The sequence below is a fragment of the Pantherophis guttatus genome, chromosome 4, assembly GCF_059756535.1.
Source record: "Pantherophis guttatus breed Tessera chromosome 4, ASM5975653v1, whole genome shotgun sequence".
Classification (NCBI taxonomy): domain Eukaryota; kingdom Metazoa; phylum Chordata; class Lepidosauria; order Squamata; family Colubridae; genus Pantherophis; species Pantherophis guttatus.
In genome coordinates this window covers 113,240,561-113,254,899 of record NC_142066.1, presented here as the reverse complement: position 1 = coordinate 113,254,899, position 14,339 = coordinate 113,240,561, and the positions used below count along the sequence as shown (strand labels likewise).

Here is a 14,339-nt window from a genome sequence, read left to right as displayed (position 1 = left end):
CGAAAGCAAAGGAGGTGGATGATGGACACGGGAATAATAAAGGATAAGGAATATATACAGATGATCGAGAAAGAGGTTAAAATGTTCCTACAAATAAACACTAAAGAACAGACATCACTTCAAAATCTTTGGGACACAATTAAAGCATATATAAGAGGTCTTACAATCGCGTATATGGCAAAAAAACCAAAGAGAAACATCAGTCAAGGAATAAGTTGTTAGAAGAACTCAGAACATATGAATTAGAATTGCAGAAGGACCCCCAAAACAAAACAATAAAAGCAAAATTAAACCTTACTAAACATAGAATCAATCTGACTACCCAGACAGAAATCGTACAGAAAATTAAATTAGCAAAGCAGAAACACTTTGAGCATGCGAACAAAACGGGGCGCTGGTTAGCGTATAAATTGAAAAAAGAAAAAGAAAGGAGAACAATATTTCAATTGCAAGACGAAACAGGACAAATATATCATACCAATCTAGACAAAAAACGTATAGTTAAAGATTTCTTTCAAAGTCTCTACAAGGGAGAAGAGATTCGGGAGGAAGACATTAAGGAATACTTATGTAAAACAAACATCGTAAAATTAGAGAAGTCCCATAGAGAAGCATTAAATAGACCAATTACGATGTCTGAGCTGGTGGAAGCAAGGAAAAAGCAAAAAAACAACAAAGTCCCAGGCCCGGATGGGATACCAACGGAGTTTTATAAGAACTGTCAAAATGCAATGGATGAACTGTTACTCCTGGTTCTCAACGATGCACTATTAGAGGCAGAAATTCCCAAATCCTGGACTGAAACCATCATTACACTTATCCCTAAAGAAGACACAGACCCCACACAAATTAAAAATTATAGGCTGATTTCACTGCTTAATGTAGATTATAAACTCTTCATGTTGGTCATAACGCAAAGACTGAAAGCAATTATTCATAAATACATACATATGGATCAGAACGGTTTTGTCCCAAGAAGACAGATCAAAAACAACATAAGAACAATTATTAACGTCCTGGAACATTACGAGAAAAGAAACGATAAACAAGCAGCCCTACTTTTCCTAGACGCACAAAAGGCCTTTGATAATTTAAACTGGAACTTCCTCATATCACAATTAGAAATTATGGACTTTGGCGCTAAATTTTTACAAATGATTAGAAAAATATATTCCCACCAAACGGCCAAAATTATGATCAACGGAGATATGACTGAAAACCTAGATATACAAAAAGGAGTGAGACAAGGCTGCCCCTTATCCCCACTATTGTTCATAATCTCTTTGGAAATATTATTAAATGAAGTCAGGAAAGACCCCGAAATAAAAGGTTTGAGAATACGGAAAGAGGAGTACAAATTGCAAGCCTTTGCTGATGACGTGGTGTTTATAATGGAGCAACCGGAAACAACAGGAGCCAAACTTTTAGCGAGGATAGAGGAATATGGAAGAGTTGCAGGGCTTAAAATTAACAAACAAAAAACTAAAGTATTAACAAAGAACTTGACAAAGGTACAAGAGATACAACTAGAAGACAAATTAGGAATACAAATTGTAAAGAGAATAAAGTATTTAGGAATCTGGCTTACTGCCAAAGCAATAACAATCAGAGAAGACAATTACAATAAATTAATGAAACAAATTAGAAAAGACCTGGAAACGTGGAATAAATTACAACTGTCATTCCTAGGGAAAATTGCATCCATAAAAATGAACATACTCCCTAGATTACTCTACCTTTTCCAAGTAGCCCCAATCTGGCCAGGAAAGAATTTCTTTAAGGACCTCACTAAAATAACAACAAAATTTATTTGGAATGGGAAAAGGGCCAGAATTAAAATAAAATGTATGCAAGATACCCGAGAAAAAGGAGGCCTGGGCCTACCGGACTGGGAGCTATATTATAAAGCAGCGTCGCTAAACTGGATAAGGGACTGGATAGATCTTAAGAATAAAAGAATGTTATCACTAGAAGGCTTTGATCTACAACACGGATGGCATGCCTTTCTCTGGGAGGGAAAGGATAAGCACCATGGGTATTTTCAGCAACATATCATTAGGGAAGCATTGTACAAATCATGGCAAGAGGTTAGGAAACACTACACCAAGATCCCACGATGGCTATCGACAATGGAAGCACAAATATACCCCAATGCCATGGATATAGCGAAAATGAGGACTTATAAAGAACTACTGAACAGTGAAGGAGAATTACAAACAAGACAAGAATTACAAAATCAGGGTATAGACATTGATTGGTGGCCATACATGCAAATAGAATCAAGATACAAAACGGATCGGGCACAATTTGGATTCCAAAATGAACCAAATGAATTGGATAAAATATTACAAAGTCCAGATGAGAAAATGATTACCAAAATTTATAAGTACCTACTACAATACAAATTGGAAGAGGAGGTTGTCAAAGAAAGCATGATAACATGGGCCCAAAACATAGGATATACTATTGAATTGGATAAGTGGGAGAATTTGTGGAAGATAAACTATAAGATGACACTGTCCATACCCTACAAAGAAAACCTTTACAAAATGTTCTACCGATGGCACCTCCCACCGGCGCGTCTAGCCAAGATGTTCCCAAATACATCTTCGATGTGTTGGAAATGTAAATCACAGAAAGGGACATACTACCATCTCTGGTGGCTATGCCGAAGGGCAAAACAATACTGGCAACAAATTAAAACAATGATTGAAGAAATTACGAAACAAAAACTTGAAATGAGACCGGAAACCTTTTTATTGGGAATCATCACAGCAAATTATACCAAAGAAATAAAATATCTAATCATTCATATCCTCACAGCAGCACGTATACTCTTTGCCCAGCATTGGAAATCTGAACAGTTACCTACAGAAGACAAAATAATAACTAAAATTACAGAATGTGCAGAATTAGATAAGCTTACAAAAGAAATACAAGAGAAGGATGATACTGATTATTATTTAGTATGGCAAAAATGGTACGGCTGGCTGGAGGCAAAAATAGGAATACAAAGATAGTTTATGACTAATCAATAGAAATGTATAGAAGTAAATAAGGAATCAATTATATATATATATATATATAACCGTGTAAATAGATGATTATAGACATTAATATAAATACAAAAATGGAAAATACTCCACCGTTATAGTAACTTCTAAGAGTCAGTCATTGGACTGAATCGATGTTTGTTAGTTTTGTATGTTATTTTATGTATTTATGTTGGTTTTGTTTTTTCTTTTTATTATTAATAAAAATTAAAAAAAAAACAAACATTCTTATTCCAGTAGGCCGGCCTGGCCTAACCTCTCTTTTAAACTGTTTTAAATTTTTTAAATTTTATATTTTCTTATAAATTTGGGGTGTTTTAAATTTTGTTTTCTGGGCCAAATTATTTAATTGTATTTTAATGGTTTTTTAACATTTGTATTATATGTATTTTATCTTTTGGCTGTTCACCACCCTGAGTCCTGAGTAGGGCGGTATACAAATTCAATAAATAATAATAATAAAAATAATAATGCACTAATGCTGTATTCTGTTACGCCTTACTAAATATATATATATATATTTATATAAATAAAAAAATGCCGGCAAAAAGAAAACATGAGGGGTAATTATAACATCAACCCTAAGAGCAGGTGGTATCAAGTGCCTCATTAAAGGTAGAAAAAAAAGCAAGAAAACAAAAACAAAAAAATAAACACAGAGTCGATAAAATCTTTCCTACAAGTTACAAAATAAGCTCAGACAAAGATGCAGCATTGCCTGCAATATTCCCTTATTCATTCTCTCAGGTAAGATAGGCTAGTTATAACTTCCTACTCTGGTTGGATTTCTCTGCGAAGTATTATTTTGAAAATAATTTTTGGAAGCAGGATTTAATATGGCTCATGCAATTGGAAAAGAACATTTGATAACCATTATTTCTGCCAGGAGATGAAAAATTCTGCTCTCACATACACTTCTTAGGGATCCACAGTATTTCTGTATTTAAGTTGCTTTATTGTTGCAAACTGCAAGCAGCCAAGTTTTAATACATTGTGATCCTTAACTGATAAACTATTATCGTAATTTCTTTGCAGGGTTATGGAACACACTTAATGAATCATCTGAAAGAATATCACATTAAGCATAATATTCTCAATTTCCTTACGTATGCTGATGAATATGCAATTGGCTATTTCAAGAAACAAGTAAGTAGAACTTTGGGAGTAATTTTCAACCTGTGTAGCAAAATAAAATTGGAATAACTATTGGAAGCACACAGAAGACTTTCAGAGTTATCTTATTATCTGAAGGAAAATATTACTATTCATTGAATTTAAAGTGTATTGTTAATATACAATTGACCTAAAATAAAATGTTTTGACAATTTAAGCTAATGAATTGTATTACAGTATAAATTTTCATTATCGTATTAAATACTAATCTTTAACATGCAAATAATTAATCTTTAACATGCAAATAATTTTTTTTTTGGTTACAAATGATTAATTGGGCACTAAAAGAGCTAAAGTAATTTTGTTTCTGTTTTTTTAGAAATCTATAATTCTCACTATTTCTTTGTAATAATAGTTCATTCCCGGGTTGTATTTTCTATTGCTGTTATGTGACTCCTCTGTGTAATATATTTTTCTCCCACTTGCTGTTTTTGAGAGCTTCTGACAGTTGCTAGAGGAGCTGTAATTATCTCTGGATAGTAACCACTGATGAATTACATGGTGACCTTGAAAAGATAAATTGTATATCCTATTTCTCCCATGTATAATATGATATTTTCATAAATTTAAATTAAGGGTGGTAGTAACTGATCTGTCAGGTTGCTGAATTGCAGTCTCCAAGTACATGAAGAAAAATATCACTACTGTAAAATATCACAATGTCTTCAGTAAGGTAGTAAAAATACGTTGGTTGTTTTTTCCCTTAGGGCTTTTCAAAAGATATTAAAGTACCAAAAGCAAAATATGTAGGCTTTATCAAGGACTACGAAGGAGCAACTTTAATGGGATGTGAATTGAATCCAAGAATCCCATACACTGAATTTTCAATCATCATTAAGAAACAAAAAGAGGTAAAAAGTGATTTTCCCAAAAAATATATACTAATCAAGTGTTGTTTTTAATCACTTCATTACCAAAGCTACTCAGGAGTTAGGATAATTGTATAACATTTAGGTTTTTTTATTCCAATGATACAGTAGAAAATGATACTAATTTTTCATGGAAAACCTCTGAAGGAAATGCATTGGCTTGAAACAAAAGTAGAACTACTCTTATCTGTTTTCTCAGTATCAGTTGAAAAGCAGAACATTTAATGATAACTTGACAATAGATTTTTTTTTGTATACTAATACAGGTGGATATCATTATAGATAGTCCCAATTTAGTGTCTGCCTCAGATAGCTGTCATTACAATGGTGATGAAAAAGTAACTTTGCAACCAGTGCCCGTATTTATGACCCTCTTATTGTTTGTTTTTTCCTCTCTCATCAGGCATTTGCCATTATCATTAGTTGTATGTATTGTCTTTTGTATGTATTGTCATTTTATTCCACTCCCCTCGCTACCTGAGCAGAGATTGCCTAAAAAGCTATTTCTTCCTCAGCTGTTTTTGTTCTCAATGCAACACATCCCTAAAAAATGCTAACCATAAATTCAGCTCTTAATTAGTTGATTAGAACTCTTTGGCTAGCTCTTGCTGCTGCCTGACACTGACGATACCTAATTAATTTTAAGGCTTCTTTGAATTCTAAGCAACATATTGCTCATAACCATGAATGCATTAGACAAATGACTCTAACACATTCCTTTCTATGTGTATTCCCTATTTTCATTTTATTTTTTTCATTTTATTAAATTTGTATACCACCCTACTCCCGAAGGACTCAGGGCGGTGAACAGCCATGAAATAAAACATATAAATACAAAATTTAAAATAGAAATAAAACAAATTAAATAAATTTGGCTGAACCATATTTAAAACCCCAATAATTTAAAACCAAATTTAAAATTCCCATTTAAAAGAGGAGAAGTTTAGGTCAGGCCGGCTTGCTGGAATAGGAACGTCTTAAGCGTGCGACGGAAGGTACGCAGATCCGGAATCCTCCGTATCTCGGGGAGGAGCTCGTTCCAGATAGTAGGTGCCCCCACAGAGAAGGCTCTCCCCCTGGGGGCCGCCAGTCGACATTGTTTGGCCGACGGCACCCGGAGGAGCCCCTCTCTATGGGAGCGTACTGGTCGGTGGGAGGCTATTGGTGGTAGCAGGCGGTCCCGTAAATAGCAGGCTATTGGTGGTAGCAGGCGGTCCCTATTGCGTACTTCTTATAATCGCTTTTTCTGGAAGGAATATAAATACAAACATCAATTCTTTTCTTGCTAATTATGCCAACACTAAAGAACAGGGAATGGGGGGAAAGAGCTGTAAGATTTACCTTTTTACCCAGCTTCCTTGTGAATTGAATTCTGGAATCCTTCCCTGTCACTTGGGCTCACCCAGCTGTTTGTGGTTGCAGCTTTCTGATGCATGCTGTAAAGATATAACCACAAATAGCCAGGTGGCCCAAAATTTATTGAACACCACTCAGAATCACTTCAGGAGAAATGGTCGGCCATATAAATTTGACCAACAATAAAAGTAAATAAAAGGAAAGCTGAGATAAAATTATAAGCTTAGTCATGGTCACATGATTTTTTACTTAGTGACTACTTTGCTTAACAACTGAGTTTCCAGTCCCAACTGCAGTTGCTGAATGATTACTCCCTGTATAAAAATGGGGTGTTGTCTTCTGTCAGGAAGAAAGAATACATCACCAATCTTGGATGTGAGAGATCAATTGTGTCTTCCTATCAGTGATTTTGACCAGTTGTTTTTGAACTGAGGAAGTAATCTTGAATGTCAGTGCCTAAATGTCAGTGCCATAAACAGATGATGGGACCGGAGAGGCCTTAAATCTGAGAAATCCAAAGCTATCAAGTTCTGCAAGTCTGGCAACTCAGGGAACAATAACAAATTGGGTTTCTTCAGTTATTTGTTGCTAGTAGTGTAATCTAACTGAATCTTGAAAAATGCCAGAGCCAATTTATAAGGTAAAGGTAAAGGTTCCCCTCGCACATATTTGCATAGGGGGCGGTGCTCATCTCCATTTCAAAGCCAAAGAGCCAGCGCTGTCCAAAGACGTCTCCATGGTCATGTGGCCAGCATGACTAAACAGCAAAGGCACACGGAACGCTGTTACCTTCCCACCAAAGGTGGTCCCTATTTTTCTAGTTGCATTTTTTACATGCTTTCAAACTGCTTGATTGGCAGAAGCTGGGACAAGTAATGGGAACTCACCCTGTTACGTGGCACTAGGGATTCGAACTGCTGAACTGTCGACCTTCCGATTGACAAGCTCAGTGTCTTAGTCCCTGAGCCACTGCGTTCCTGCGGAGCCAATTTATACTAGCAGAATTAAGTGGGGTTTCTTTTAGTCTCATATTTTTCTCTCTCTATAGATTCATAGATCTTTTCTATAAAAGTCCTGCTTTCGATATTGGTCTTGGTTTCACATTCATATTCTGCACTATGAATAGAATCTGTTACACATTCCATCATGCAGCTTCCTCCTTCACTTTTTCTTTTGCCATAGAATATACCCTCCTCCCCAAAGAAGGAGCAAGCATCTTCTCTAGATCAATGGAACAATCTGAAATAGATGAATCCAGAGAAACAGTAATGTGCCCCTACTTCCCACAGTAAAGTATGCACGATGTATGCATCATGGGGAATATTGAGGAGAATATTGAGCCCTTCTACTGGTGATCAAAAATTGATCATGAGGTAGTTCAGGGAGAAGAAGGGAAATCGTATACAGAGCTGGCAATGTGGGCATGTGTACTCCTGCATGAGGAATGCAGAAAGTTATTATATGTAAATTCTGGAAATGGCAATGTCAGATCAGTTATCCTGTTGACAAGATATATTTCCACACAAACACAGCATTAGTTTTTCCTGTCTACCTATTCATTTCCAAGTGAGTGACACTAACAAACAAATATAAATATGGAGTGCAGTACCTATTGCTGGAGAGGGAGAGACACATACAAATAGCTGCATGAAAGTTGGTCCTTCGTCTATAGGAAAAAAAGAAAAGAGTATATGTAGGGGATTCTTTGGAAAATGTTGATCTGAGTCCTGACAAATGAACATTTTTTTGTAAAATAATCCAACAGATCCACTCCAGTTGTTATGGGATGTATAAAAGACTGGGAATGTAGAAATCACATGACGGCCACCATTCCATCCCTATCTCTTTGGAGTGTTCCTCTCTGGGTGCAGTGGGGGCCCTCATGTTATCTCTACATTCCCAGAGTCTTTTATATATCCCATAACAATGATCTCCTAACTAGCAGAAATGTATAAAAGACTAATTCAGTGAACTACAGGTAGTCTTTAATTTATTTCCACAGTTGAGCCCAAAACTGCTAACTGAGATAGTTGTTAAGTGAGTTTTGTCCCATTTTACAAACTTTCTTGCTTGTTAAGTTGTTAAGTGAATCACTGCAATTGTTAAGTTAGTACCATGGTTAAGTAAATCTGGCTTCCCAATATGCTTGTCAGAAGGGTCACAAAAGGTGATCACATGACACTGCAGTCATCATAAATATGAACCAGCTGCCAAGCATTCAAATTTTGATCATGTAACTATGGGGATACTGCAATGGTTGTAAGTGTGAAAAAGGTCACAAGTCACTTTTTTTTCCAGTGGCATTGTAACTTTGAACAATCACAAAATGAAGAGTTGTAAGTTGAGGACTACCTTTATGTTTTGCCAAGTGTTAGAACAGTGACCGGGGTCACCAAGCAATTGATTCTTTTGGATGCAGAGACAATGAACATTTCAATAAATAAAGGGATTTTAAGTGTTATTATTAGCTCAAGCAAACAATTTTAAAAGCATTTCAGCTTTTTTGCTTCGTGACATGCATCTTTCCTTAAGCAGCCATCAGGGCCGGATTTTCCTATAGGCTAACTAGGCTTCAGCCTAGGGCCTCAAGATCAAGAGGGGCCTACACAGTGGTGGGATTCTGGGGGTTTTAGGGGGTTCGGCCGAACCCTTTGTTAAATCGCTGGCTCGCCTGCCCCTCGCCTCCCACCCGCGCAGCGCCAGCCTACCGTAGCCAGGGGTGGGCAATTGTGGCTCTTTTACAACCTGTGGACTTCAACTTCCAGAATTCCTGGTGCAGCTTGGCTGTCTCAGGAATTCTGGGAGTTGAAGGCCACAGGTTGTAAAAGAGCCACAATTGCCCACCCCTTCCCTAGCCTGAGTTCCGCTGCCTGGGATCCACGTGGGCTCCAGACGCAAGAGAGCAGGATGGAGAAAGCAGCTTCCACGCCTTCACTCACCCTCACTCTCTGCCATTCACTTACCCCGCCCACTCCCCATCTATTGCTGCCTCCGATGGCTAGAGGAAAAAAAAACTTCAAATTCTTGCCGCGGGGCTTCAAAGGGCCGCCCTAGAGCCAGTGCTGCAGCCGAACCCTTTGTTAAATTGCTGGCTTGCCCCGCCCCTCCGCACCACTATTTATTGCCAATAAATAGTGGTGGGCGAGGGGCGGGGGAGCCAGCAATTTAACAAAGGGTTCGGTGTTTTTTTTGTAATTTTATTGGCCCACGGAGCTTCAGCATAGGCTAATTAGCCCTTGCTTAGATCGGCTCCCGACCCCCAGCTGATTTGCTCTCAGCTGTTTTGCTCAGTGCTCTTTTGCTTGCTTGGAAAGAGTGCAGATTTTTTTCCCCCTAGCTATACTGAAAAACGAAAGAGAAAGTAAAGCAGGCTGTTGGCTTTGCACGTTGGAAAATTAGGCAGGCAGATTTCTTTTCTTTTTCTTCACCAAAAAAGGTAGGTGCAAACAACTAGAAATTTAGGGAAAAAGAGGAGATTTTAAAACACAAAAGAAAAAAAGCTCTATTTAACTAGGGAATTGTAATAATTGAGATACTATTAATTGTATATTTCTGAAAGCAGAAATGGTTAAGTTGTGGTTTGGAGGAATATATGGAGGAAATTATTTGGTTTATTATTATTGGTAAATATAATTAATGGATTTGTAAGAAATTGGATTGCATGGAAATAATTGGAATATTCATGTTCATATTGATTAATATACAAAAAAGGTAGTTATATAACTAATTGATTTATATTAAAATGTTGAATGTATATTAAACAACTAATATTACATAATTAACCAATGTGAGGATTGATATAAAAATAGATGTCAATGGGAAGGGGTATAATATAGAATAGAAGGGAAAAATTGAATTTGATTAAGATTAGAGATGAGGATGAGGGTAATATTGGTTTTTTACAAAAATAGATGAGAAATAAATATGGCAAAAAGGAAATATAGAAATTGTAAATTTAATTGAAATGACTAAACACTGTTTAAATTTGTGAACCGGCCAAATACTCTGTTCAAAGAAAATACATTGTATGTTTGTATGTGTGTTTCTAATTATTGTTATTTATTCATATTTGTTCTCTTTTATTTTTTAAAGTTTAACAATTCATTCTTTATCTTAATATCTTTATATTTGTTTGGGGTTGGCTTTCTTCCCTTTCATCTTTTTTATTGTACAGCAATCTTTCTCCTCAAACCTACCCACCTCTCTTTTCTTTCCTTCTTACTTTCTCTTCCTCCCCCTCTTCTTCTCCTCCCTACTTCCTCTTCCTTTCTCCTTCTCTCCCTCTCTTCCTCCCTCTCTCTCTTACTCTAATTTCCCTTCCCTTCCTTCATCCCTCTCTATTGCTGTATCCTTTTATGCATATGGACTACTCAGAGGGCTGAAAAAGTTATTTCTGACTGATCCTCGCACTTTTGACCAGTCCTCGAACTTACGACTGTCCTCACATTTTACATTTTTGCCCTATCTTGTCACCATGGTGAAGAGAAGCAGTTGTGAAATGAGTGACATGGTTGTTAAGAAAGCTGCACGGGCATAAATGTGAGGATGGTCATAAGTGTGAGGACCAGTCAAAAGTGCGAGGCCCAGTCAGAAATGACTTTTTTCAGCCCTCTGGGTAGTCCTTTTGTGCACATGGACTACTCAGAGGGCTGAAAAAGTTATTTTTGACTGGTCCTCGCACTTTTGACCAGTCCTCGAACTTACGACTGTCCTCACATTTTACGTTTTTGCCCTATCTTGTCACCATGGTGAAGAAAAGCAGTTGTGAAATGAGTGACATGGTTGTTAAGAAAGCTGCACGGGCATAAATGTGAGGATGATCATAAGTGTGAGGACCGGTCAAAAGTGTGAAGCCCAGTCAGAAATGACTTTTTTCAGCCCTCTGAAAAAAGTCTATGCACATAGCCACGCCCACCCGGTCACATGACGAGCTACCCACGCCTACACAGTCACGTGACCAGCTAGCCACGCCCACCCAGTCACATGATTGCCAAGCCACACCCCCAACTAAGCCACGCCCACAGAACCTGTTGTTAAAAAATTGAATCCCACCACTGGTGAAAGGGCCTCATAAGTGGAATAGCCTAGGGCCTCTTTCAATCTAAATCCGGCCCTGGCAGCCATTACCAGGTGGAAGGGCCAGATTTACTGCTTCTAGGACATCAGTGATTGTGTTTAAGGACTCTTGCCCATATACTAGTAAAATAAAATAAATCCAACTATTACAACAATCATTTATTGAAACATACTCATGTTATTTATTGAGGCATACCCCATAAATGTTAGATGTCATTTTGATTCCAATTATCTATAAAAACTATTGCAACCCAAATACATAACAGGTTCAAAAATATATTGATTTAGGAGATAGAAAATGATTAATGTTAGCACTTTACCATCTTTTTTTTGCTGTGTGTGCAAATTCATCCTTTTCCTTTAAGGTATTATTTTCTGACTCATTCATCTTTCCTATTGGGCAAATCATAACTTTTCCTAAAATTGCAATAAATACATTGCTATCGGACATTCTCCTCTATATCTGTGTCTATTATGCTGCTTAATACCTGGATTCATTGTATAACCAAATTAGACCTGGGGCAATCTGATCATAGTGCAGCTATACCATAGTTCTATAGATCCAGCGAATTACCCAATTTCTTTTTGGGTGCCCCCTAATAGACATTTATACATTAAAGAGGCTTCAGGGGGCATCCAAATCATTTCAAAGGGGAGAGTAAAGATAGTTTCTCAACTGCTTCTTCCAACTATTTAATGTTTTCTAAGTGGACTCATTATGGGGATCTGCGCACCTTCCGCTGCGCGCTTAAGACTCTTCTATTTCATCAAGCTGGCCTGGCCTAAATCTTCCCCCTTTTTAAATGTGGAAATTTAAAATTTGTTTTAATTATAGGGTCATGGGTAAGGCGTTTTAAATTGGGGAGCCATTTTAGATTTAATTCTGTTTTAAACGTATTTTAATGTTTATATTGTATGTTTTAAAATCTTGGCTGTTCACCGCCCCGAGTCCTTCGGGAGAGGGGGCGGTATAAAAATCTAATAAATAGACTTCCGGTCTGGCTTCCGTCGCCACCAGACGGTCCTCCGTGACCGCCAGCCCCGTTGCCTGTAAAGAGCCGCCTTTACATCTGAAAGGCGGCTCGAAAAACTCCATTTCCTGATGGAAATGTGAGCCAGAGCAGGCGAGGGCAGGTAGAGCCCTCTGCGAAGTCCCCAGAGTTTTTTTTTTACTCTTGGGGACGAGCAGATTGTGGCTCCCTATTTTCCCTCGCCGCTGCTCCGGGCTTCGGGAGAACTCTGCCTTTTTGCAGAGCCAGGCGCCGGGACCAGACCAACCAATAAAACTAACAGATGGTCTAGTTAAAGAGAGCAAGATTTGAACCTGGGACCCTAAATCGCAAGTATTTTTAATGACTTTATAAGCATTTCTAACTGAGGGGGAAAAACAGTTTAAAATGGCGACTGCTGAGGCTTGAGAAGAAAGCCGAAAGTGAGACTCCTTCCGTAATAAGCTACAAAGTAGCGAAATACACAGTGCCGGCTAGAATCTAGAAGGAAAATATTCATTTTAAGTTTCTTTTTTCTTGGAGATTCGCATTTGATCTTGTTTGGGGAAAAGTTTTCTTTAAAAAAAAAAAGAGCTCTTTTGTGTGGCAGGATGGCGTTAAAACTAGCCAAGCCTGACAAACAAGCAGTGGGGGGGGGGTGCTCCCCCATTTGCAATTATGTGAACAAGCTCTGAGCTTACAGACTCAGCAGAATGGTTTTAATTTAAAAGAATTTCTTCAGGAGGAAATGGCAAAATATCACGAGACTGTGAATCAGAAATTTGAAAAATTAAGGCAGGAAATTAAAGAAATGATACAACTAAAATATGATAATCTGCAACGAAAGATTGTAACAGTGACTAATGCTTTTTCAGAAGTTGTTATAAAGATGGATACAAATATCAAATTATTAGAGTCTAAAATGGAGGAAGTTGATGATAAGATTTATAATTTGGACAATAAAATACAAAGAATTGAAAATGATTTGATAAATATTCAAGACAATAGTTTAGAAGTAAAGTCTAAAAAGGAAGCTGGTCACGAGACCTACAATGCAGAAGATATAAAGCAAGGGATTGAAAGAGAAGTTGTAATGATGCAATACAGGCTCACAGAATTTGCGGTTAGAATGAGAGGGTTACAGGAAAATAATAGAGATGATCTAAGAAAAATATCTGCTCAAGTTCTGGCTGGGATTTTAAAGGTTCATCCTGAGGAGGTATCTTGAAAAATTGACAAGGCCTATAGAGTAAATTCTTGGATTGCAAAGCAAAGGCAACTGCCTAGAGATGTGGTGATTTACTTCACAGATAAAGAAATAAGAAATGATATTGTGCAAAAATCTTTAATTCTACTCCACAACTGTATGGAAGAAAGATCTGGATATATAAAGAATTGCCGCCTAAGATGTTAAAAGATAGAAAGAAATTTGGACTTTTGGTGGCTGAGTTAAAAAAAAAAAAATATCCCATTCAGGTGGGACGTTCCAGTTGGCATAATACTGAGATATCAAGGAGAAAGATATCAGCTAGATACTGTTGAAAAAGCGGAAGAATTTTACTACAAGGTTCTCAAAAAGCAAAATCAACAAGAGATAGAAATTCAAGATAAGCAGAAGGAGGTGGAAGTAATGAAGAAACAACAAGTTACAGAGGTTTCTATAGGTGAGCCGCTTCTGGATTCTCCTTCAGAGGTCTCAGCTGGACTATTTAATACAAGAGAGGCGGCTTTGGATTCTAATGTAATGACTTATCAAGTTATAAACCAGCACGGAAATCAATCAGTTGATATACAATTTATAGAACCAGAATGGAGATTTATGC

At 37.3% G+C, this 14,339-nt stretch overlaps 1 protein-coding gene across 5 annotated transcripts in view; it reads left to right on the top strand.

Annotated features, from left to right (window-relative positions):
- The window catches only part of KAT2B (lysine acetyltransferase 2B), a 111,791-nt gene that overhangs the window by 87,409 nt on the left and 10,043 nt on the right, over window positions 1–14,339 (top strand). For all 5 annotated transcript variants that reach the window (XM_087892576.1, XM_034402238.3, XM_087892575.1 and 2 more), the window contains 2 exons: window positions 4,089–4,199; window positions 4,934–5,077. In XM_087892576.1, the coding sequence (XP_087748702.1) occupies window positions 4,089–4,199; window positions 4,934–5,077 (255 nt within the window). The remainder of the gene's footprint in view (window positions 1–4,088; window positions 4,200–4,933; window positions 5,078–14,339) is intronic.